The sequence below is a fragment of the Ahaetulla prasina genome, chromosome 3, assembly GCF_028640845.1.
Source record: "Ahaetulla prasina isolate Xishuangbanna chromosome 3, ASM2864084v1, whole genome shotgun sequence".
NCBI lineage: Eukaryota > Metazoa > Chordata > Lepidosauria > Squamata > Colubridae > Ahaetulla > Ahaetulla prasina.
Window position 1 is genome coordinate 124,617,301 of NC_080541.1, and position 26,713 is coordinate 124,644,013.

At 36.6% G+C, this 26,713-nt stretch overlaps 1 protein-coding gene across 3 annotated transcripts in view; it reads left to right on the forward strand.

The window, feature by feature from the left end:
- The window catches only part of CEP350 (centrosomal protein 350), a 108,434-nt gene that overhangs the window by 11,120 nt on the left and 70,601 nt on the right, over positions 1 to 26,713 (forward strand). For 2 of the 3 annotated variants that reach the window (XM_058175292.1, XM_058175294.1), the window contains exons 2-4: positions 9,587 to 9,672; positions 13,412 to 13,455; positions 14,222 to 14,333. In XM_058175292.1, coding sequence (XP_058031275.1) covers positions 9,600 to 9,672; positions 13,412 to 13,455; positions 14,222 to 14,333 — 229 coding nt within the window. In that variant the 5' untranslated portion in view covers positions 9,587 to 9,599. Of the gene's footprint in view, positions 1 to 6,701; positions 6,855 to 9,586; positions 9,673 to 13,411; positions 13,456 to 14,221; positions 14,334 to 26,713 lie in introns of those variants that run through there. The other variant, XM_058175293.1, reaches the window with a different exon arrangement.

Below are 26,713 nucleotides of genomic sequence, written 5' to 3' on the forward strand. Positions count from 1 at the left end.
TTTTCATTTTCATTTTCATTTTCATTTTCATTTTCATTTTCATTTTCATTTTCATTTTCATTTTCATTTTCATTTTCATTTTCATTTTCATTTTCATTTTCATTTTCATTTTCATTTTCATTTTCATTTTCATTTTCATTTTCATTTTCATTTTCATTTTCATTTTCATTTTCATTTTCATTTTCATTTTCATTTTCATTTTCATTTTCATTTTCATTTTCATTTTCATTTTCATTTTCATTTTCATTTTCATTTTCATTTTCATTTTCATTTTCATTTTCATTTTCATTTTCATTTTCATTTTCATTTTCATTTTCATTTTCATTTTCATTTTCATTTTCATTTTCATTTTCATTTTCATTTTCATTTTCATTTTCATTTTCATTTTCATTTTCATTTTCATTTTCATTTTCATTTTCATTTTCATTTTCATTTTCATTTTCATTTTCATTTTCATTTTCATTTTCATTTTCATTTTCATTTTCATTTTCATTTTCATTTTCATTTTCATTTTCATTTTCATTTTCATTTTCATTTTCATTTTCATTTTCATTTTCATTTTCATTTTCATTTTCATTTTCATTTTCATTTTCATTTTCATTTTCATTTTCATTTTCATTTTCATTTTCATTTTCATTTTCATTTTCATTTTCATTTTCATTTTCATTTTCATTTTCATTTTCATTTTCATTTTCATTTTCATTTTCATTTTCATTTTCATTTTCATTTTCATTTTCATTTTCATTTTCATTTTCATTTTCATTTTCATTTTCATTTTCATTTTCATTTTCATTTTCATTTTCATTTTCATTTTCATTTTCATTTTCATTTTCATTTTCATTTTCATTTTCATTTTCATTTTCATTTTCATTTTCATTTTCATTTTCATTTTCATTTTCATTTTCATTTTCATTTTCATATTCTAAAACTAATTTGATTGTTTATGATGAAAGATTAGAATATATGTAATCGTCCTTTAAAACAGCCCTGTTTATCAACCATTTCTAATTATAACAGTTCTGAAAAAGTAAATTTAGGACTGTCCTCACCTTTGCAGCCATTGCAGTGTCCCATAATCACATAATCAACATTTAAATACTTTATAGCCAGCTTCCAACAAGCAGAGGATCAATGGAGTCAATGGAGGATCCAGCCATAAAATTGCAAGTCACGGTCCTGTGATGTTTCACTTAACAACTATATTGGTTAATAATTCAGTTGCTCATTCCACTTAAGATTGTTAAGCAAGTAATTTCTGAAATGTACAAGAGTGAGAGTTTCAAAATGTGGGACAGATTATTATTTGGGGGGAAATGAAAGTGAAGAAGAGAAATGAAATGAAAAGGAATAGAATGAAATTAGATTGACTGTAGAAATATGTAAGAAAAATTATCGGAATGAACAAAAAGTAGGCATAAAGAAAGTTTGGAATCTATATTGAACCAAGTAAAATGAACTGTGTTATGGAATATCACAGAAATGGGTGAAATTATGGTAATGGGAAGTATGAAAAAGTACTTTTAGTGGAAAGATGAGGTAAAAAAAGCTGCAGGTGAGAAAAAGCAAATAGAAGAATACAGGTAGTTCTCAACTAACAACCACAATTGAGCCCAAAATTTATGTTGCTAAGTGAAATATTTATTGAGTTTTGCCCCATTTTACTTTTCTTGCCACATTCGTTAACAACAAATGTTAAACAACAATTGTTTAACCACTGCATTTGTTGAATTAGTAACATGGTTGTTAAGTGAATCTGGTTTCCCCATTGACTTTGGTTCTCAGAAGGTTGCAAATGGTAATAACTTGACCCTGGGTCACTACAGTCATCATAAATGTGAGTCAGATGTCAAGCAATCAAATGAAAATCAGGTAACTATGGAGATTCTGCAACGGTCATAAGTATGAAAAGTGGTCATAAGTCATTTTTTTCAATGCCATTATAACTTTGAAGAGTCACTAAGCTAACTATTGTAAGTCGAGGACTACCTGTATTGCAAAACTGAGAATGAAAAATATGTGTGGAAAGAAAAAGATAGCTGCAAAGAATGTGGTTAGAGAAAAGAAGGATTAATTCAGTTTAAAGGAGGAACAGAAAATACATAAAAATTGTTTTGGAACTAAATGAAAAAGGGAGTCACCAAAAAAATGAATGGATTTAGAAATAAAAGTGATTACCGTATTTTTCGGAGTATAAGACGCTCCGGACTATAAGACGCACCTACCTTTTTTGGGGAGGTAAACAAGATATACACTAGTGCATGGATATGGGAAATAATATGAAATTTTACCAATTTGGAACTGTTTTATGTTTTTTTCTTTGTATAGATTGGTATTGTAATCAGAATCAGCAAGTTATTCAGCATGCATGTAAAGCTTTTTGCCCTCTCTTTATTTTCCTTCAGGTAACATTTTAATTAAGTTAGTAAAATGCTTTTTAAATTCCAGCTAATTGTTGATTCTAGACAGAAATTTTACAACAAAAGGACACAAAGAAGAAAATAAGACCATAAAACACTCACAATAACTCTGCTTCTGCCTCTGCCTCTGCCTCTCAGTTTCCCTCCTTGCATCAAACAGCCTGCTTTAGTTTCATTTTCATTTTCAACACAAGAAAAAAAAAAAGCCTCCCAGCAATTTGCTTCCTTGCCGCAAATAGCGGAGGCCCACGTGGCAATAGGCAATGGCAATCCCTGCAACCTGAAACAGCTGAGGGTCGAGAGGCGGATCCAACTGACAATCAACTGCTTGTGCTAATCAGGATTTACTGAAGCTGAAATGGGCTCTTTTGCTGTTTGTTGCTTGCTGCAAGGAGGTAAACTGCTGGGAGGCAGAGGCCAAAGGGTGGGCAGGCGGGGCTACATTCGGAGTATAAGATGCACCCAAATTTTCACCCTCTTTTAGGGGTGGGGAAGTGCATCTTATACTCCAAAAAAATACAGTATAGACTTAATTAAAACATGTGAAAAATGTATCTGTACTGGATAATTGGAAGAATACTGTTCTTCAAAAACATAAAGGTAGTGAATGCAAAAACTGCAGGGGAATTTATTATGTCTCAGTAGATATTTATCAGAAATCTGTTTGAGTAGAAGAGTCTGAACAAACTTTGGGGTGTATTTTTTTGCTTGTGTAGATCAGGTTTTTGTTCTTCCATGGGTCACTGAGAAATAAATGAATGTGAGAAAAAATGTATTGTCTTTTGTTTATTTAGAAAAAGCATGTGATGACATAAATAGGTTTGAATTATGGATTGTTGATTGGACTTCAGAAGGATAGAACACTGAGTCAACCTTGAGCCAGTCAGGATCGAATTCTGGCTGTGGGCAGAATTAGCCTGCAATACTGCATTCTAACCACTGTGCTACCACGGCTCCTTAAATAGAGAATCCTTGTGGTGATAATATAAGTACAGGTAGTCCTTGACTTACAACAGTTCATTTAGTGTCTGTTCAAAGTTACAATGGCACTGAAAAAAATGATATGAACGTTTTTCACAGTTACAACCTTTGCAGCATCCACATGGTCACGTGATAAAAATTCAGATGCTTGGCAACTGGTTCATATTTATGATGGGTCATGTGATCACCTTTTGTGACCTTCTAACATGTTGTATGATGCATCAAGATGAATTTGAACATTAGTTTTGAACACCAAGATACTTTTAACAGGAATAAAAGAGTAAATAATTGTCAAATGAATAAGTAGGTTAATTTGTGAACTTTGCTGTATGTGTACTAAAGATGGGGAAATAGATGAAGAAATGTTGAGATATGCAAATACTGATGAAAAGGTATGAATACTATGCTATCTGTGGGAAATAATGAATGTTGATTAAAATAACCATCGTAGCTTATTATATATACAGTTCAGCTCAGCTGTGTGTAAGAGTACTTCTGCCCATTTGGAAGAGAGAGTTTGGCATATCAAGAGACATATGGGATCTTAGAACAAAGCTTGGCTACTTTAAGCTATTGCAGATAAGTACCAGGTTTGCCTTACTGAACTTTCCAAAATTCCTTTGAAATTGCTTCAAGCATCAACATGAAACAGCAACACATCATATAAGTATATATATAAGCAAAAGTATGCAATAACTATATTAATTTGATATAATGAAAGGAAACAATAGGACAGGAACGGTAGGCACTTTTGTGCTCTTATGCATGCCCCTTATAGTCCTCTTAGGAATGAGGTGAGGTCAATAGTAGACAGTTTTTGGTTGAAGTTTTTGGGATTTTGGAGAAGAGACCACAGAGTCAGGTAGTGTGTTCCAAGCGTTAACTACTCTGTTACAAAAGTCATATTTTCTGCAATCAAGATTGAAGCGGTTGACATTTAGTTTAAATCTATTGTTTGCTCTTGTATTATTACGATTGAAGCTGAAGTAGTCTTTAACAGGGTGGGGGTCATCTGTAAGGTAATGTCCATCAAGCTTGTACTTAGTGTTTGGGTTCTTTTTTCCAATATGTAAGACTGAGCATTTGCTGGTTGAGATTTGGAGTTGCCAAGTTTTAGACCAATCGGAAATTAAATCGAGGTCTTCTTGAAGGGTAGAAGTATTATTAGTGGTATTAAATAGTTTGACATCGTCAGCAAGGAAACACAATAACTTGAGATGAGGTCACAGAGATCATTTATGTATAGTATGAAGAGCTTTGGTCCAAGAACACTGCCTTGGGGAACGCCACTTTTGACAGGAAGGCATTTATCCAATTGTGAAGAGGTCCTGAAATGCCGTAGGATTTTAGTTTTAGGAGAAGTTTATCATGTACTCCACAGCATACACACTATACCACAGCATTGTTTTTGATGTGTAGAAGACAGTAAGCAGGCATGATCAATCCAAAAGGAGGGAAATGGTTAGGAGGCAAACAAAAATAATAAATGTGAAACTACAGTTGTCTCTTTCCTCTTACTGGTGCTCATGTGATTTCCCTCTCAATGACTGTTTTACTTAACAGTGTAGTTGCCAGTCCCAATTAGGATCATCAAGCAAGGAAAAAAAACTGTTTTAAGAAAAATCTACATCAAAAAGTTTTAGGCAATTTTAAAAGATCTCAACAAACAATATTTTTCAACACATTATAATTAATGTGCCTACAAGTATTTGTTCCTTGCATAATCTGCACCAGCAAACTGTCTTCCTCTTCCTTCCCTCCATCTCTCCCCTTCTCCACCTCAGTCTAAATCATATATAAGTCTAGCCCAGTGATGGTGACACTTTTAGACTCAGTGTTTCACAAATTTGGAAAATGCAAAACTTCACTCTGGTAATGTGACTGTCACCTACCCCCACCCTCCAACAAAAGAGAAACAATTCTCTGTCTCCCTCCAACTAGGCCACCCTGAAGAGCGGCACTCACAAGCAACTCTGAGACTGGAACTGAAGGACCTTGATTTCAGCCCTGGTACCACCACTGCTACTCAAAACGATGCATGAACTTTGGGGAATGGTGTGATTGCCCAGCAGCACAGCACTCCCTGCTTACCTTTAGGTGATGTTCTTTCTGTTAACAGGCCCCTATAGCCTTTGTCATACAAGGCCTTTTTCTTGAAGTGGCTTCGGAGAATGCACTTCTGTGTCTTCTGCAGCCTCCAAAAAGTATGTGAAAGGACACCCCATTCTTGTACAATTTTCTGGGGCTCAGGGGCTGTGCAAGATTAGGTTTACAACTCTTAGAACCTTGTTTGCTATGTAGTTGCAGTGGGTTTTGGCACTTACATCATTTGATATGAAAACTCCAAGGTCTTTAACAGGGTGGGGGTCATCTGTAAGGTAATGTCCATCAAGCTTGTACTTAGTGTTTGGGTTCTTTTTTCCAATATGTAAGACTGAGCATTTGCTGGTTGAGATTTGGAGTTGCCAAGTTTTAGACCAATTGGAAATTAAATCGAGGTCTTCTTGAAGGGTAGAAGTATTATTAGTGGTATTAAATAGTTTGACATCGTCAGCAAGGAAACACAATAACTTGAGATGAGGTCACAGAGATCATTTATGTATAGTATGAAGAGCTTTGGTCCAAGAACACTGCCTTGGGGAACGCCACTTTTGACAGGAAGGCATTTATCCAATTGTGAAGAGGTCCTGAAATGCCGTAGGATTTTAGTTTTAGGAGAAGTTTATCATGTACTCCACAGCATACACACTATACCACAGCATTGTTTTTGATGTGTAGAAGACAGTAAGCAGGCATGATCAATCCAAAAGGAGGGAAATGGTTAGGAGGCAAACAAAAATAATAAATGTGAAACTACAGTTGTCTCTTTCCTCTTACTGGTGCTCATGTGATTTCCCTCTCAATGACTGTTTTACTTAACAGTGTAGTTGCCAGTCCCAATTAGGATCATCAAGCAAGGAAAAAAAACTGTTTTAAGAAAAATCTACATCAAAAAGTTTTAGGCAATTTTAAAAGATCTCAACAAACAATATTTTTCAACACATTATAATTAATGTGCCTACAAGTATTTGTTCCTTGCATAATCTGCACCAGCAAACTGTCTTCCTCTTCCTTCCCTCCATCTCTCCCCTTCTCCACCTCAGTCTAAATCATATATAAGTCTAGCCCAGTGATGGTGACACTTTTAGACTCAGTGTTTCACAAATTTGGAAAATGCAAAACTTCACTCTGGTAATGTGACTGTCACCTACCCCCACCCTCCAACAAAAGAGAAACAATTCTCTGTCTCCCTCCAACTAGGCCACCCTTAAGGGCGGCACTCACAAGCAACTCTGAGACTGGAACTGAAGGACCTTGATTTCAGCCCTGGTACCACCACTGCTACTCAAAACGATGCATGAACTTTGGGGAATGGTGTGATTGCCCAGCAGCACAGCACTCCCTGCTTACCTTTAGGTGATGTTCTTTCTGTTAACAGGCCCCTATAGCCTTTGTCATACAAGGCCTTTTTCTTGAAGTGGCTTCGGAGAATGCACTTCTGTGTCTTCTGCAGCCTCCAAAAAGTATGTGAAAGGACACCCCATTCTTGTACAATTTTCTGGGGCTCAGGGGCTGCGCAAGAGCCCAGCCCTCTTACATGACTTCTGGAGTGCCCTGAGGCCATGTGAAAGTATGCCCATTATCACATAACCTTTGCAGCCTTTGAAAATCATGTGAGAATGAAAATTGTTGTCAGAGGTTGATGCACACTGCCACAAACACTGGCGAATCACCCAAAACCTGATGTGTCATCTTTGACACATGTGTCACATATTTGCCATCACATCTGATGAAATGAGCTGCAGCTCATGAAGGCTTATTCATTTAAATAACATTTGCTAGTTGGGAAAGGTGCTACCAAACTCCTGCTGATTCTTGAGTGCAAAAATAGAAAAATCTCCTTTGCCTCCTGAAACAGAGATTATGCAAAGAATTTTATTGTTTCCAGGCAAAACTTAGAAAATCTTCAGTGAATGATACTCCAGATGACTTTATAAATATATCCATGAAATGTTTTGGTAACTGAATGAACCCTTTTGCCATTGTTATCTTCCAGGATGCTTTTTTGGACTTTACAACATATTTTGCAGGTCTGGGATGCTACTATCTAGACTAACTGGGACCAGTCTTTCTAGGCTTCACAAATCACATCAGTTTAAAAGCTGCTATATGCTTTTGGTCCAGTCTAAAAGCATGTTACTTTAATTTACACTGTTTTAAATATACAATTCAGCCCATTGTTTTGAAGTCTGATTCAGAAGACATAGTGGGCTGGGGTTAGCAAAACAGTACCACTTAAAAGGACGATTCTCACATGAACTGGAGGGTGTGTGTTCTGGTTTCACAGTAACTTAATGACAGAGTCAAGTTTTATGTAAGCTAGATCTGCTGGCAGTTCCACACTGGGAATCCCAGTATATATAGATTTTCCTTCCCTGTTTGAGTAAGCTCTCTTCAGATTTCTCACCTATTGGTTAGTTCTCTAAGATATGACACTGTCCTCTCTCACCCATTCTTCTGTTTTGTGTGCTTTTGCAGGGTAGAAAATTTGTGTTTCTGTCTTTCTTTGCCCTTGTTATGTTGTGCTAGTTGTGCCTTTTTTGCAAATTCTACATCTGTTGGAAGAAATGATTTCAGCTCTTGAAGTTTGTGCTCCAGTCTCTCTTTCAAAACGTCAGTTGTAAAATTAATCTGTTATATTATTTCATTGAGAAGTGAGACCAGATTACCTTAAACAGTCCCATTTGTTTCTTAGAGCCCAGCTTTTCATACAGTCAGTATTTGGAGCAGCACTCTTAAAAGGCACAAAAGTCTGCTGAGTGGCCACTCTGCAATTCTGCCCTAGTTTGTGGCTGACGGTGTATCTAAAGCTCAGATGGGCACACTTTAATATCCATCCAAGTTTCATCCTTAACTTACAAACATTCATTTAGTGACTGTTCGAAGTTACAATGGCACTGAAAAAAGTGATGCTAAAGTGACTTATCCCACCCTCTTTTAAACAAATAGTTCATTATATAAGAGAGTAGTATTTTTCTTCTAAAATATATAATTTTATATGTTGTTATAATATTTATTTACTAGTTTATAATATGTATTAATGTATAAAGTAGTTTAAAATGCTTAATGTAACATTTTAAAAATATAATAAAAATATTTTTAAAAGGTTGGTTTATTTATTTTATTTTTATTTATTTATTTTATAATTTAATTTCTATACCGCCCTTCTCCCGAAGGACTCAGGGCGGTTTACAGCCATATTAAAATACAAATATAAATAACAATTTTAAAAACAAATTAAAACCAAATATTTAATGGCCAAATCAACTAAAACGGTCAAAGACCAATTTAAAACCTGTTTAAAATTACAATAAAATATTTCTTAGGCTAGTCCCGCACGATGAAATAGTAGAGTCTTCAGTTCACGTTTGAAGGCCCGGAGGTCGGGGAGTTGGTGTAACCCCAGAGGCAGCTCGTTCCATAGGGCCGGTGCTGCCACAGAGAAGGCCCTCCCCCTGGGGGCTGCCAACCGACATTGTTTGGTCGACGGCACCCTGAGGAGGCCCACTCTGTGGGAGCGCACAGGTCGTTGGGAGGCTATCGGTGGCAGAAGGCGGTCTCGCAGATAACCCGGTCCTAAGCCATGGAGCGCTTTAAAGGTGGTAACCAACACCTTGAATTGCACCCGGAAGGCTACCGGCAGCCAGTGCAGGCCGCGCAGGATAGGTGTTATATGGGAGCAACGCGGTGCTCCCTCTATCACCCGTGCAGCTGCATTCTGGACTAGCTGGAGCCTCCTGGTGCTCTTCAAGGGGAGCCCCATGTAGAGAGCATTGCAATAGTCCAGGCGGGAAGTAATGAGGGCGTAAGGAGTCCCGGTTAATGGCAGGATTATTGCAAATGAGCCTTCATATAAGCAACATAATTTTGGATGCAGGTAAAAATTGAATAGTAAATATAATTTGGTTGGTATGTAAAATTTTCAATTGTACATACTGAATCTGTTGAATTTGACTTGAAGTAAAGTATTTTTCAGGTTCAGGTTTAACTTTCTGTGCTAATAAAGTTCAAATAGTACTGATAACTTACAAGGTATGTGTATGTATTCCTCTTCGACATTTCAGTGAGCATTTATCTTTATATTGTAGGTGAAGCAACAGAATGTGGAGCAACAAAGCAAATGAATTTCCCTTACACAATCCAAAGTTCTCCCAAAACAGGAATTCCATCAGAGGTACGAATTAATTTAATTTTTATCTCACTTGGTGCAAAGAATTTTATCTGAAATTCTAAATTTTAATAGAACGGAATTTGTGTTAAACTGAAACGATATCCGTTGGAAAGAATGATCAGATAACAAGTTCTGCTTTTCTTATTCCTTAACTTCTGCTAGCAAACATTTTGGTTTCTGTTTGCAAATTTGTTAGTGAAAGCTAAATAATAAAAAATAATAATCAACCTGAATCACTGAAGGATGAAGGCCTCTTCATTGATAGTTAAAGACCAAAATCTGACAACAGTGGTCCAGTGCAGGCAGTGCATCAAATATTATTTTAATGCTCTTACACACTAGGCATTATACAGTATAGTTTGCCCCATGCAATTTCAAAGTTCTGCATCACCTGATATCTTCCATGTAAAAATCTGTGGGTTGAAGCTGGCTGACTCTATAGATTAGATTTACAAATTATAGTAACCTAGAAAGCATGGCTGACATTTTATGGGTTAGGACTCTGCATGAAACAGAAAATACATCTTGTTTTGAACCTGAAACAAAGTATTAAATTTCAGAAGTTCTGTTAAATCCATTTTTGATAGTCATGATTTGATAGAAACAAAACTTGAAATATTTTAGTTGTTCTGGGTTTTGACTGAAAGAAAAACCAGTTTGGTCTAGTGTTAAGGCACCAGAGTACTCTGGCTCAGTGGTAGGATTCAACCAGTTTGCATCACTTTGGGAGAACCAGTTGTTAACTCTCTGAGCAGTTTGGCAAACTAATTGTTGGAAGAAATCATTATGGCAGAGAACTGGTTGTTAAATTACTAAACAGGAAGCTTCAGCTGCCACCCTCAGGTTATTAGCACTAAGGTTGATCTACTCCATAGCAGAATACTGTGCCCCTCTATGCTTAACAGCTGCCATAGTGGTAAGTTAAATGCCATGAGGATTATAAACAGATTATTAAAACCACTCCGACTTGCTGGCTTCCTGTTCTGAGCCATATAGCATCACCAGTTTTATGAAGGCAAGATCACTAGTGAGAGAATACAGTACAGAAAAATTATGAACAACTCCTATCAGTGTATGCTGACCTTCCTCATTTATCATCCGAAAGACTCAAATCCAGGAAACCCCCACTGGTATTTGCACAACATCTGCCCAACAATTTTAACATCGATTCCCAATGGAAAGACAAATGGTTTGTTGAACACCCAGACATAGGAAGACATACAGATGACCCCACAAAAAAGATGGGGACAGACTTTGAACTGCCACGACAGCAAAGAACAATCATGAATAGGATTTGCACCTCACAACATGTGCTCGGATTTTCTGTATATGTGAGGCATATCCTCCCCTCAATGTGACTGCAGAAGTCCCATGTCAAATTTTAAATCAAATCGTGGCCGGCTATAAACTAATACCATATACCTGTCCAGTATCTGATTTTTTTAGTGTAAACAATGCTGTGCTTCAGTGGTTGGATGGCCTAGATATTGGTTTTTGAACACAAATCTTTTTAATGTTTATAGTTTATTGTGTTTTAGTTATCTAGGTGAAATATTAAGATAGGTAAGTAGATAGGTAGAGAGATAGAGATAGAGATATACATTGCTAATTTATGTATGATATGCCATACACTAAATAAATAAATAAGGCACCAAACTAGAAACCAAGAGGCCCTGAGTTCATGTCCCATCTTAGCCATGAAATTGCTGTCCGCAGCCTGCGGACAGCAATGAGGCTGAGGAAGAGCGTGGGCCAGTCCTGGCGACTGGGGAAAGGCCGGATGAGGGCTCTGCGTCGGAATCTGAGGTGGGGCCAGGGCCATCGGGTGTGAGGTTCGGACTTCAGAGCCTCCAGAGAGTGACAGTAGTGAGGCAGAGGAACAGGAGGAGCCTGTTCCTAATGCACGCATGAAAAGAGCTGCCAGAAGGCAAGACCAGCTCAAGCAAAGAGGATGACTCTGGAGTAGGGCCAAGAGATGATTTAAAAGACCAGCAACGGCGTTTGGGCTTTGCCAGAAAACGACGTTGATAGCTTCGTCTTGTTGCATTTATTTTGTATCAGTGTCTTCTGAACTTTTGCCAAGAAAGGCCTTTGGCAATTTGCCTAATTGAACCAAGGTTGGTGATAGGACTGAGGAATTTGTGTTGGGAGGAATTTGCTTTAATTTAGTTGAACTATGCTGAGAATGAAGTAATTCTCAACTGTTCGAATAAAATTTGTTTGTTTTTAGACTGACTAAGTTTCTACTACCTACTGGGGCCTGGGTCATAACAGTAAGCCATTGGGTGACTTTGGGCCTGTTACTCTCTACTCGCCCAATCAACCTCACAGATGTATTGTGTGTGTTTGTCAGCTGAAATTATTAGTAAAAATAATGAAAGTAGAATATAAATAAATAAAAAGATGTATGATTTTAAAGGGGAAGTAGGGAAAAACTTGCCTTCATTGCTTTTTCCATCTCCTTCAGAAACAAATTATTAACTCTAGTACTGTTCTAGTTTCCCCTGCTTGGTTGGTGTACCTAAGAAGTTGCCAGCATGGTAATAGGCGTACCTTGGAGAAACTAAGGGTTTAGTTCCAGACCACTGCAATAAAGCAAATTTTTCAATAAAGTGAGCTATGTGAATGTTTTGGTTTCCCAGTGAATATTTAAGTTACATTTACACTATATTGTGTCTATGAAGTCTGCAATAACATTATATCTAAAAAATATTATACCTTAAATTAAAAGACACCTTAAGGCTAAAAAAAATGTTAATCAGTATGTGATTTCCTCAGTGACTTGTAATTTTTTGCTGGTGATGGTCTTATAAAAAAACTAAAATATTTACGAAGCACAGTAAATTAAAGCAATGGTTAAATTCAATTTTTTTAACTACTGGTTCTGTGGGCATGGCTTGGTGGGCGTGGTGTGGCTTGGTGGGCATGGCAGGGGAAGAATACTGCAAAATCCCCATTCCCTCCCCACGCCTGGGGGAAGGATATTGTAAAATCTCCATTCCCACTCTGGGACCAGCCGAGGTGGTATTTGCTGGTTCTCCGAACTACTTAAAATTTCCGCTGTCAGTGCTCCAGAACCTGTCAGAACCTACTGGATTTCACCCTGAATTAAACCATAATAAAATGAGGTATGTCTGCATTTTGTCATCTTGCCCATTGAGTCCCAATCTTTTCATTTTTTAACTTCTCTAGCTCCACTCAGCCACTGCTGATGCTATCAATGTTTGAAAAAGAAAACAAGAAAGAGTGTTTTGTAGTCCACAGAGGCAACAAACAGGCCCTCCCTAATATCACAATTGTCATGGGAAGGGGTTATCCATCTACTTTTCCTACTGAACCTTGGCATTTTCTTACCCCTCATCACAAAAACACTTTTGCTTAGAACAATCATATTTTGTTTTGTATCTGAATCAGTGCTTCCGAAACATACGTATCTTAGTTTTAATAAGAACTACCTGAAACAAGCTATTCTGTATACAAAATCATTTTGTGCATGGACCATTTTGTTTTGCCCTCGTTTGGGTTCATACAGTATAGTAACCACAAACCAGATAAACTTGATTATAGCATATTGTGATGTGTAAATCTGACCACAGTCAAGTAAGTATATTCAGAGAAAAAATATTGTGAATAGATTGTTTTAAACAGTATTTAAAACTGTTACGGAACCTTCCAATATGTTTTATCACAAAGGTGATCCTTGAATTTATATAATGAGAGTATGTTTTCAATTTTTGTACAGATTTAACAACAGCATGGAATTCTTTTTCACAAACAAAGGCAACAGTAAGTAGTATTTTAGCACTGAGTTAAATAAAATTGAAAATAAACCATACAGGGCATTATTATTTAAAAATAAAAATTAATAATCACTTATTTTTATCTTGCAAATGTTATAGGACAGTAAAAGATTAATAAAATACAGTCACTATTCTCCTAAAATACATATAGGAATCAGCCACCCCTTAGTTCGTCCTATCTGGACACTGAGCTGTTTCTTACGATTCTAGGATTCCCAAAATTAGGAAGCTGCTCTCTTAATTCCAACCGATGCTCTCTTCTTGTCTAAACAGTTGGTGAAGTTTTTCCTTTTTCTTGCTTCCTTGTTTCTGTCAGTCACCCAGATTTTAATTTTAGTTCTCTGAAAATGCAATTGATCTGCTAAGGCAACTCTTCTCAATCCCTAATATGCAGTTTGCTTTTACAAAAAAACTACTATTAAGGAATTTGTTTGGAAGTTTTCCAATCCAATGAATTTGATGTATTTGGCCTGATACATCAAATTTTCATTTATCATTGTTTTTTATTCATTCTTTTTTCAGGATTGAAAAATGTAATATAAATTGTTTCCTGCAATGAAAATTTTTGCATTAATGTGAAACTATTTTTGATTGTACAAAGCTGAAATTAAATCTGATTTAATTTTACTTAGGTTGGGGAATGTTTCATCCAATTTTTGTAAAAAAATTTTTTTAACTTTTTGGTTTTTTTAAGTGGCGGAATAACAGATTTAAAATGTTGATACCTTTCTTATCCCCTTTAATCTATCTAGTTGCAGCATATTGAGAACAAATTGGAAGTAGCTCCTATTAGCACAGCCGGATTGGATACTGTCATGGAAAAAAAGCCATCAATTACTACTACCAGGAAAATAAGCAGGAAAGGTATGTATTAAGGCCTTTTCAAAAAGCAGCTTTCAGTTGCTTAAGGTAGCCTTTTTAAATAAAGCATTTTTGGTCTTCAACCAGCAAATTTTGAAAATTTTGTTTGGGAAGTAGAATTCCTATGTGATGGTTGGTGGGGTATCTTAAGTTCTTGCAGTGAAAAAGTTCTACATTGAAAATAATTACGGAGGCTGTTATTACTGACATGTGTGAAGAATAGGAAGAAAAACTACCTGAGATTTCTTGTTTCTGTAACCAGAAGTTTGCCTTCATAATGTTTCCAATTTGAATAACATTAGCATTTTGTTATTAGGGTTGTGCAGTGCATCATTTTAATTTACAACAAAGTGCTTTGGGTACAATACATGCAGGCATGAACATAGCATCTGTCAACAATTTTAAAAATCAAATCAGTCTTTTTTTCTCGTAAATCTATTCCAGCAGTATAGGGCAACCATGAGACCCTGGGATAAAACAGATTTTAAAGAGTTGCCAGCAAGTGCTACATAAACATCCCATCATCATCCTTTCCATTCTATCGCCATCATCACCCTTTCCACTCTGCATCATTAACTCTTCTACTGCGGCCCTGAGCGTGCTCTTGTCCTCCCATTAAATATAATCTTTGGCCATGACAAAGTTTTATAGCCTAAGCTTTGGGGAAACAGTTTCTTTAGGCCAGATATTGACCTCACCCCATTCCTAAGAGGACCATAAGGGGCATGCATAAGCGCACAAACGTGCCTACCATTCCTGTCCTATTGTTTTTCTTTTCTTCTTCCTATATATATATATGTTTATACCTCCTTATATTTACTCATATATGTGTTTATATACTATATAATCTTTTTGTATGATACCTACATATATTGTTGTGACAAAATAAAATAAATAAAAAATAAAATAAATAAGATATTCTCAGGGTTGTTGTTATTGTTACACTATGATGGTATCTCTCAGGAGCTCTCAGAACTCTTTTTGTTCTTCCTCTCATTTTTTGTTTCTTCATTTTGTAGTTTAGATATTTCAGGAACAAGGATATATTTTGTCAGTTTCCCCGTATCAATATTCTTAGTGCCTTTCTGTTATACGTTATCAAGTTACATCCTTTCAATTTTAGCGTTCTTCTATTTCTCAGCAATACCCTATCTTTCATCCAAACTAAACAGTTGGCTGCAAAATACAGTTTAAAGTCAGGTAAGCCCAGTCCTCCTCTATCTTTTGCATCCTTCCGTATTTTATATTTAAACATTGGTTTCTTCCTTTATCATACAAATCAAATTTTTACCGTTGTTTAAATGGTTCCTTACTTTTAAAAACCAGTATTGTTTCAAATAAAAAAAAAACATTCTGGGCAATACATTCACTTTCATGACAAAAATTCTACCAAGCAATGATAATTGCATTTTCATACCTTTACATAATTATTCTGAAATAACATATAGAATTTATTAGATATGTTGTTAGTTGCGAAGTCGTGTCCGACCAATCGCGACCCCATGGACAACATTTCTCCAGGCCTTCCTGTCCTCTACTATCCTCTGGAGTCCATTTAAACTCATGCCTACTGCTTCAGTGACTCCATCGAGCCACCTCGTTCTCTGTCGTCCCCTTCTTCTTTCGCCCTCAATCTTTCCCAGCATTAGGCTCTTCTCCAGTGAGTCCTTCTTTCTCATTAGGTGGCCAAAGTATTTCAGTTTCATCTTCAGGATCTGACCTTCTAAAGAGCAGACAGGGTTGATCTCCTCTAGAACTGACTTGTTTGTTCGCCTTGCAGTCCAAGGGACTCGCAGGAGTCTTCTCCAGCACCAGAGTTCAAAGGCCTCAATTCTTTGTCGCTCAGCCTTTTCTTATGGTCCAATCTTCACAGCCATACATTGCAACTGAGAAAACCATAGCTTTGACTATAAGCACTTTTGTTGGCAGGGTGATGTCTCTGCTTTTTAGTACGCTGTCTAGATTTGCCATAGCTTTCCTCCCCAGGAGCAAGCGTCTTTTAATTTCTTGGCTGCAGTCCCCATCTGCGGTGATCTTGGAGCCCAGGAAAATAAAATCTGTCACTACCTCCATTTCTTCACCATCCATCTGCCAGGAATTGAAAGGGCCGGATGCCATGATTTTAATTTTCTTAATGTTGAGTTTCAAGCCAACTTTTGCACTCTCCTCCTTCACCCGCATCAAGAGACTCTTTAGTTCCTCTTCGCTTTCTGCCATTAGAGTGGTATCATCTGCATATCTGAGGTTGTTGATATTTCTTCCGGCAATCTTAATTCCAATTTTTGATTCATCTAGCCCCGCCTTTCTCATGATGTGTTCTGCATATAAGTTAAATAGGCAGGGTGATAGTATACAGCCTTGCCGGACTCCTTTCCCAATTTTGAACCAATCAGTGGTTCCATGTCCAGTTCTCACTGTGGCTTCTTGACCCGCATACAGGTTTCTCAAGAGACAAATAAGATGGTCTGGTACTCCCATTTCTTTAAGAACTTGCCACAATTTGTTGTGATCCACACAATCAAAGGCTTTAACATAGTCAATGAAGCAGAAGTAGATGTTTTTCTGGAACTCCCTAGCTTTCTCCATGATCCAGCGTATGTTGGCAATTAGATATAATAGTGTCCAAATATTTAACTATTTTTTCAACTTGAAAACCAATATTTCCATTCAATTACGTTTGATGTTATATACTCACATTTTTGTTAATAGTTTATTTTTCTCATTATTAATTTTAAATACAGAAGGTGTAGAAGCTGTAATAAGTCCCAGTATAGAATATCCTGGGTCTGCTATAGGAGAATAGCAGATTGAACTTAATATGAAAATCCTTTTGTAAATCAGAGCCAAAGCAAGTAACCATATCAGGTATTAAAAAGAGAGAAAGTGTAAGAGAAGAAAATGAATATTATTAATATTTGCAACCGAAAGGCAAAATCTATTTTTTTTACTTCCCCCTTATATTTCTTTATTCTTTAAATTCTCTCTTCCCTGATTTTCATTCTAAAATGAAAGGAATAGTTTTCTCCCCTCAGAATCATTGTTGGATGCTTTTTCTAACCCTGCTTCCAAAAATGGGAAACACTAAGTGCAGGATGGGCCGTCTCTATTATAGAGAAAGGTTCCACATGGTAAGTCTTACCATTGCTTATAAGACTGGCTAACAATCAGTTGTCTAAGTTGACTGATCTAAATATTTTTAAAAAGTACATAGTTATGCACAATAAGTTTACTATGGATATGTTATGCCTTTCCAATCATTTGACTTTATAGAATTAAATTTCTTCCCCAGTGATTGTTGATGGAATGAGAAGGACATTTCTTGATCCCTCTTGATATATCCCAATTACATGATTAAACAGTTGCTCATGTGATATTTATTCAATATATTGTTTTTTTCAGATAACATACTGCACATTTAAATATTTATACATATTATATCTATACATTTAAATATTTTCTAGCTAAAATTGAAGGTGTTGGTTATGTATTTACCTTTATGTTTTTTGAGTGGTCAAAATTCTCTCTGTTCCCTTTTTTTAAAGTCTTTATACTTATACTTTATACTTAGTGAGAACTGAGTGAGACACAGTGAGAACTGAGAGGAAAGATGGGAATTGCCTGTAGTGGTTATGCACAATTTACAGAGGTGTGATCTAATTCTTAGATTTAGATTGCTTCTAAATGAGTTTGGCCAGACACATAATGTTTAGGTATGAATACAAAAGTGGCCCCTTGTGCCACTTCTGACATTTGAAGACAGGAGATAGGCTGCGGTTATACATGCTAATAACTGTAACTATTACTAAAGTAAGTAAACACCTCTATAAACAGAATAGAGGAGAGTATTTGTAGCTCAGGGTTGAAATGTGGGGTCCTTGGTGGTCTCTGAGCTTGGTTTTCTTGCAGACATTTGATTCATCAGTGGTGATGTTACCTAGTTTGGATAATGAAATGTCTGCAAGAAAACAACCAAGCTCAGAGAGCACCAAGGACCTCTCTTAGAATGGATTGATGTAATTGGAGTGCCATTATCTCATCACTGCTGTTGTCAGATAAAGCTCTTAGTTTCAGTTACACTGCTCAGTTAGGAGCAGAAAATGAACAGCATTAGTTGTTTTCTGTTCTTGCTTTCTGTCCAAAATGTTGTGTCATATATTACAGCCGCTTTTGCCGCTGAACTACGCTGACATTAAAAGGAAGAAGCTGCACAGTAATACTAATTAATATTGTAGCTATTTGGCCATTTGAGTTCATCATTAGCTTTATATATATATATACATATATAGGTCTTTGGTTGTTCGGGTTTTCTCCCGTGTAAAATTGGAAGTGTCTTGGCGACGTTTCGACGAAGTCTCATTCGTCATCTTCAGGCTTCAACCGTGCTTCTGGGAGCAATGTGTGATCGCAGCTGTTTCTTCCTTTTAACTGCTAGTGGGGTTTGAACTGATTGGGTGGGAGCTTGGCTGTGCTCTGATTGGCTGGGGGTTTTCTTGATTTATAATTAATTATGGACTGGATAATTGTTACTACTTTGGCTTTAGTGACCTTTTTTACAGAGCTTTATTTTCTTCTGTTTTCTTTATTATTTCTAAAATGTTTAATAAAATAAGTAAAAATGGGGGGGTGGGGAAATGAGCTTATAAATTTATAATGTAAAGCCTCCATTAGTGGTTCACAAATCTATGACTATCTTTTACTATAGTTTCATTCTTTAGGGTTTTCAAAACCAAAAAAAATTAAAACTAATCTAGTCTTTAAATATAAAGAGTGTAAATAACATTCAACTCTGAGGCTCTTTCAGTTACAAGGCTAATTAAACTGAGCCAATGTGTAAAAATCTTTCACTAAGACAGTAATGTGGCTAGGAAATTTGTCTCCTGCTCCCAATTCTGTACAGCTGAAGTTACCCCAAACTTGTGATGTTGTTATCTGGTTGTTCTTTTAAACGTTATAAATTGAAATGTTATAAATTGAGAGAAAATTATAAGACTGGACGTTTTCTACCAGAGTCCTCTTCAGCAGAAGTTATAATTATCTACCATGATTTACAAAGTTAATCTATCACAACAAAATTCATTGCAAATAAAAATTAAAAATAGAAAACCACATACAAACCTCAGTTGAAACTGACTAGGTTCTTAAGTGTTTGGTTCAGATGTTTCCTACCATTGTTACAAAAACTTTTAATTGTAGTTGGAAATAAATAAAATTCCACTAGACCTTCCCCTAAATTCCTTCATCTTTGAAATTTTACTTTTTTCTATTATAATATTGCTAGCACTAATTAGTGTGTGTGTTTCATTCATGCATTATTAAAAATAAACAGGAGGAAGGAATAGTAATTTGGTTCATTTGTGATCACAACTGTGCTTTCCAGCTAGAAAGAGACCTCTGTTGTCAGACAGCAATGTGTGATCGCAGCTGTTTCTTCCTTTTAACTGCTAGTGGGGTTTGAACTGATTGGGTGGGAGCTTGGCTGTGCTCTGATTGGCTGGGGTGTGTCCTGTGTTGGTGGGGGCTTGTTTGTGCTCAGTTTAGTCTGTGTTGCAGGGGGATTTGAGCTGGTGAGCTGCATAGCTGTTGTTTGGCTTTGTGGTCGTGCTACATCTTCATAGTGGGTGTCAGTCTGCTGCATGTATGGATTGGAGGGGTTTGAAATGGCTAATGTTGCACCTGCGGTCTGGCTTCTGGTCCTTGGTCGTGCTTCATGATCAGCATGGGTTTGGGTCTGCTTTCTGGGTGGATGCGGTGGTGACATCCTGTGTGGACCTCGTGAGTGTGGGTCTGGTGTCATTCCTCGTGTTAGGGACTCGTTTGTCAATAAGGCGGGTTTCCAAATGGCTGGTAGGCGGAGGTGTCATCTCGTTTGTTCATGCTGTGTGGTTTTCTATCTCAATGGCTTCTCTGATTATTCTGTTGTTAAAGTGTTCAGTTTTGGCGATAGTTCTGGTCTTTTTAAAGTCTTTATACTTATACTTTATACTTATACTTTATACTTAGTGAGAACTGAGTGAGACACAGTGAGAACTGAGAGGAAAGATGGGAATTGCCTGTAGTGGTTATGCACAATTTACAGAGGTGTGATCTAATTCTTAGATTTAGATTGCTTCTAAATGAGTTTGGCCAGACACATAATGTTTAGGTATGAATACAAAAGTGGCCCCTTGTGCCACTTCTGACATTTGAAGACAGGAGATAGGCTGTGGTTATACATGCTAATAACTGTAACTATTACTAAAGTAAGTAAACACCTCTATAAACAGAATAGAGGAGAGTATTTGTAGCTCAGGGTTGAAATGTGGGGTCCTTGGTGGTCTCTGAGCTTGGTTTTCTTGCAGACATTTGATTCATCAGTGGTGATGTTACCTAGTTTGGATAATGAAATGTCTGCAAGAAAACAACCAAGCCCAGAGAGCACCAAGGACCTCTCTTAGAATGGATTGATGTAATTGGAGTGCCATTATCTCATCACTGCTGTTGTCAGACAAAGGAGAGATTGCCTATAGAAATAACTTGTTTCCCCCTCACACACACACATATATATATACATACATACATACATACATACATACATACATACATACATACATACATACATACATACATACATACATACATACATACATACATACATACATACATACATACATATATATATATGTATTTGTTTTCTGAGGTTTTCGTGGGTGTTTGTATGTAGGTCTTTGGTTATTCAGGTTTTCTCCCGCGTAAAATTGGAAGTGTCTTGGCGACGTTTCGACGAAGTCTCATTCGTCATCTTCAGGCTTCAGCTTCGTGCTTCTGGGAGCAATGTGTGATTGCAGTTGTGCTTCGTGCTTCTGGGAGCAATGTGTGATTGAAGCACAAAGCTGAAGCCTGAAGATGACGAATTAGACTTCGTCGAAACGTCGCCAAGACACTTCCAATTTTACGCGGGAGAAAACCCGAATAACCAAAGACCTACATACATACATACATACATACATATATTTATTTATTTCAATTTTCCAACATCATATTTATGTACAATCTGTTATCCATAATTAATCATTTTTATTTATTGCTGATTCGGGCCTGCCCGACTGCCACTTCCTTTCTTCACAACCTCCCTCTACCCTCTACTACTTTCCCCTCCTTCATCTCCTTCACTTTACTACTTCCTCTCCTTCTTCTCCATTCCTCCCTTCTTCCACCCTTTGTAACCTTCTTATTCTTATTCTTATTCCCCTCCTCCTTCTCAACTCTTTCCTACCTACTTTCTTCCCTCCTTCTACTCCTCTCTCCCTTTCTTTCTGAAATGGCAGTCGGGCAGCCCCAATATCATTTCAAATTTTAATTTCATATCTTCAATCATCACTGTACATTAATAACCAATCCATGTATCATTTCCCCCCCTTTAAAATTAGTCCATCTTCTCAAATTCAAATTTTCTCCACTTGTATATTCCTTCAAATTTCATAAGTCCATTTCTTAAATTACAGTCCATCTTCTCGAGCTCAAATTTTAATCACTTATATATTTCTTCAATTGTCATAACATTTAATGTCCGATCTTCCAATATTACTCCATCAGTCAAATATCATTACAAATAGTCTCTTAGACACAATATTTCCAACTTAACTTCATAACTTTTACTGTCTATAAACGTATCAATTAAAACGAATAATCATTTAAGTTACATCCACAATATAACAGTAAATAGTTAACATCATTACATCCACAACATTATCTAAATTCATAAATTTTACTTTCCATCCTTCACAATTAAATAATATCATCCCATAGGTTTATACCTTACAAATAACAAATAACAAAAATCCTACAATTTATATCCTAAACAAATCAATTCTAGAAATTAACCATAATCATCATATTCACATCTTAAACATTCCTCCCCTCTCGTATTCTATTTTCCATCATCTCCAAACCAGTTAACTTAGCATCTAACAACAAAGGATTCCCACTCTTTAAAACATTAATATAGAAATGTCTTGCTTTCATAAATGTACTAAGAAAATACTTCCTACCTCTAAAATTCGCTGACAAACCCATTAGCATCTAACAACAAAGGATTCCCACTCTTTAAAACATTAATATAGAAATGTCTTGCTTTCATAAATGTACTAAGAAAATACTTTCTACCACTAAAATTCGCTGACAAACCCATTGGAACTTCCCATCTAAAATATATCTGATGTTTCTTAAACTCATCCACTAAAAAAGCAAATTCTCTTCTCTTTCTTAACATTTTAGGAGGAATTTCCTTCATCATTTTTATATCTTGTCCCAATATTTGAAATTTATTTTTATAAAAGGCTTGCAAGATTTCATACCTAACCTTTTTAATTGTAAAATAAATAACCACATCCCTCGGTAATCTATTTTGATTTGCCCACCAAGAATTAACACGATAAATTCTTACAATATTAATCTCAAAGTCTTCTGGCTCCACACCCTTTATCTGAGCAAAAGCTTGCGTAAAAATCTCTCTTAAATTTTCCTTTCTACTTTCCCTCAACCCCCTCACCCTTATAGCATATTCCATTAATCTATATTGTAATATTACTCTTTCTTCATCTGCCCTATCTACCTTTGCCTGTATATCTTCCATCTTATTATCTAAGTTCCAATTGTTTTGATTCTTTTGAATTTCCTCTATTTTCCTTTGCAACTCTAAATTAACTTTATTAACTTCTTCCAAACTATCCTCCATCTGAATACAAGACCTTAATATTTGCGAAATTGCATCCTTTACCATTTTCATTTCCTTCTTCTGCTCTTTCACCACTTCCTTAAAATCCAACATCTCTTTCTCTATTTCATCAAATTTTTGATCTATTTCTGAAAAAGGAGTCTCCAGAAACTCCTGTAAAAATTTTCTTAATTCCTCTTTGATTTCTTCTTTTAATTTTCGTATCTGAACTGAAGAAATTTCAAAGTTTTTAGTGGCTTTTGGTACTATTTGCTTAAAAGCCATTTTTTAAAATATATAACCTACCCAGTAACAGAGGACAAAAAGGGGTTAAAAAGGAAAGATTCAAAAAACTTTTCTTCTAAATCACTATAATCCCAAAGAAGAAGAAAAAATATAATTCATAAAATTCTCATTTCTTCCATTTAGTCAGTATCTTCTTGTATATCTCCTAGTTCCACACTAGCTGTTAATAAGCATTTCTTTAACTTTCGTTTCCAATACACAAATCGCCATTTGCTTGCATTCCACAAAATGCCATTTGCTTTCTTCTCTCCTATCTTCGCAACAAATGTATCCTCTATTAGGGGCTTGCAGTCTTCTTATAAACAAATGCTAGAACTCCAGTTTCTGCTCTGTCCGCGTTACAATCCATCACAAATCCATTTCTGCCACGGAGATTGGACGCTATGTTTTTTCCTGCCAAAAGGCAGATGCCCTCCGAGTCTGGAGCGTTTTTCAGGCTTTGGAAGGAGCACTCCCCTCAAGCCTCCAGAAACTTATCTGGGGCTTCTCCGGGTGGCTCAACTTCAGTCTGAATGCTCATATCTTCCTCTTTGCCCGAGGGGGAGATTTACAAGCTGTCGGACAGCTGAGTTACGCTGTCCTGGCAGCTCTACAGACTACTGGGTTAGCAGTCTAAAAAAGACTGCCATCAACGAAGCGGAGCCAAACCGGAAGTCCATCAAGGTTGTGTTTGATCTCGGGGAGGCGGGGGGTGGGGGGCATGGCCAAGGTGGCGTGGCCAGCTCAACGTCACTCATGTTGGAGGTGCCTGTGGCAGCCCGAGTACTCTGCCAGCAAAAACGGGCTCCCGAGCTCTGTTTTCAGTTGCGATGGCCTTCTGCAACCCTCTGGCAGTGAAAATGGAGTGGGCAGCCCTTGCAAACTCTTTTTGTTGGCAGAGGCCTGCGGGCCAGTCCACTGTTTCCAGGGTGGCCCCATGGCCCAGATCTAAGCACCCCATGGGCCAGATCTGGCCCACGGGCCTTGAGTTTGACACCCGTGTTCTAAACAATTTTTATCATCCAAATTATTGGCTGCCTTATTTCTTGCCTCTAGCACATTAAGAAGCACTAGTTTGAATATCAGTTTTTAAGGATCCTGTTGCTCACAAAGAGAAATAATCTGACAGTGCCTTTTCCAACTAACACATTTTTTAAAGGCATAAGTTTTAGAAATTAGTTTCAGGCAAAGATGGCTGTCATCCTGCAGTGATATTCAGACAGTATCTAAACATAATGATGAAACAGTTAAAGCAAACCTCTTCAACACATTGTTCAGCTCAGTCTTTGTTAACAGTAATGGCTCATACCCAAAATTTCCCAGTCGTACCAACAATGATTATAATGATCTAACACAAAATAGATTTCACAGAAGATAATGTTAAAAAGGCCCTTCGCAGACTGAAACCATCTCTATCTATTGGACCTGATGGTCTATGTGCATACTTCTTAAAAAAGCTTTCCACTGTTATAGCAAAACCCCTAAGCATAATCTTTGAAAAATCTTTCAGGACCAGCTCCCTTCCCAAACTATGATCGCTAGCCACAGTCATCCCTGTCTTCAAAAAAGGAGACCTCAGCCTGGTTGAAAATTACAGACCAATTTCTTTTATGCTGCGTTACCTGCAAAGTAATGGAATCAATCATCAACCAATCCATCATCCCCCACCTTGAAACAAACAACCTACTCTCTAATAAATAATTTGGTTTCAGAAAAAAAATCATCCTGTAATTTACAACTTCTTCACTGCAAAAACATATGGACTACAAATCTTGATCAGGGCAAAGCAATAGATGCAATTTACATAGACTTCTGTAAAGCTTTTGACTCGGTGGTACATGATAAACTTCTTCTAAAACTAAAATCCTACGGCATCTCAGGACCTCTCCATAATTGGATAACAGCGTTCCTGTGAAACAGACAACAAGTGGTCAAAATAGGCAGTGCCCTATCAAATCCTGTTCCTGTCAATAGCGGTGTCCCCCAAGGCAGCATTCACTCTTCATATTATACATTAACGACCTCTGTGACCATATTATAAGTAATTGTGTTCTCTTCGCCGATGATGTTAAACTATTTAACACTACCAACAATGCGGCTACCCTTCAAAAAGACCTTGACTTTGTGTCAGAATGGTCAAAAATTTGGCAACTCCAAATCTCAACCAGCAAGTGCTCTGTCTTACACATTGGAAAAAAGAATCAGAACACTAAATACAAGCTTGATGTACATTACCTTGTAGATGACCCTCACCCCATCAAAGACCTTGGAGTTTTCATATCAAACGATCTAAGTGCCAAAGCCCACTGCAACTACATCGCCAAAAAGGCTTTAAGAGTTGTAAACTTAAATCTTGCGTAGCTTCTTCTCCAGAAAGATTACACTACTAACCAGAGCATAAAAAACATTTGCTAGACAAATTCTCGAATACAGCTCGCCTGCCTGGAACCCACACCTCATTTCAGACATTAATACAATTGAGCGTGTCCAGAAATATTTTACAAGAAGAGTTCTCCACTCCTCTGATCACAACAAAATACCTTATACCACCAGACTTGAAATCCTGGGTTTAGAAAATTTAGAACTCCGCTGCCTTTGGCGTGACCTAGTATAACTCATAAAATCATCTGCTATGATGTCTGTCCTGTCGAAGAATACTTCAGCTTCAATCGCAACAATACACGAGCACACAATAGATTTAAACTTAGTGTGAACTGCTCCAATCTTGATTGTAGAAAATATGACTTCAATAACAGAGTTGTTAATGCCTGGAATGCACTACCTGACCCTGTGGTCTCTTCCCAAAATCCCCAAAGCTTTAACCAAAGACTATCTACTTTTGACCTCACCCCATTCCTAAGAGGTCTGTAAAACCAGCGTGCCTACTGTTCCTGTCCTAATGTTCCCTTTGATTGTATCCAAGTCATATGGTTATTTCATGCTTATACTTATATATACTGTTGTGTTTGACAAATAAATAAATAAAATTTAAAAAATAAGGGAATCTCTGCACTTCTGAGATGGTTAATTTTGCTCAAGGGTCTTTCGTATGTGAATTCTTCAGATCTAGAAAGAATATGCTTGCTGATTTAGCAAAGAACTTTAAAACAAATCTAACTTGTTTTGCAGAAAAAAGTTTATTTTTTAAGAAGACTTGTTATTTTATGTATTTAGTGCATTTAATTGCTTTATATTTAGTAATGGTTTCTACAAACTTGCTTAGAAGGGACATTAAAGCAACTAGTTATTTATTTTTAACTTCTTTCTTCAAGCACTTCCTTAAAGTTAAAAGTTCTTAGGCAAAGATGTCTTTGCCTAAGATCTTAAGGAAAGGTTTTCTGGTTTTGATTAATGATTCCTTTCTACTTCTTTGAAGGTGTATTAATTTTCCAGTCATAATAAATTT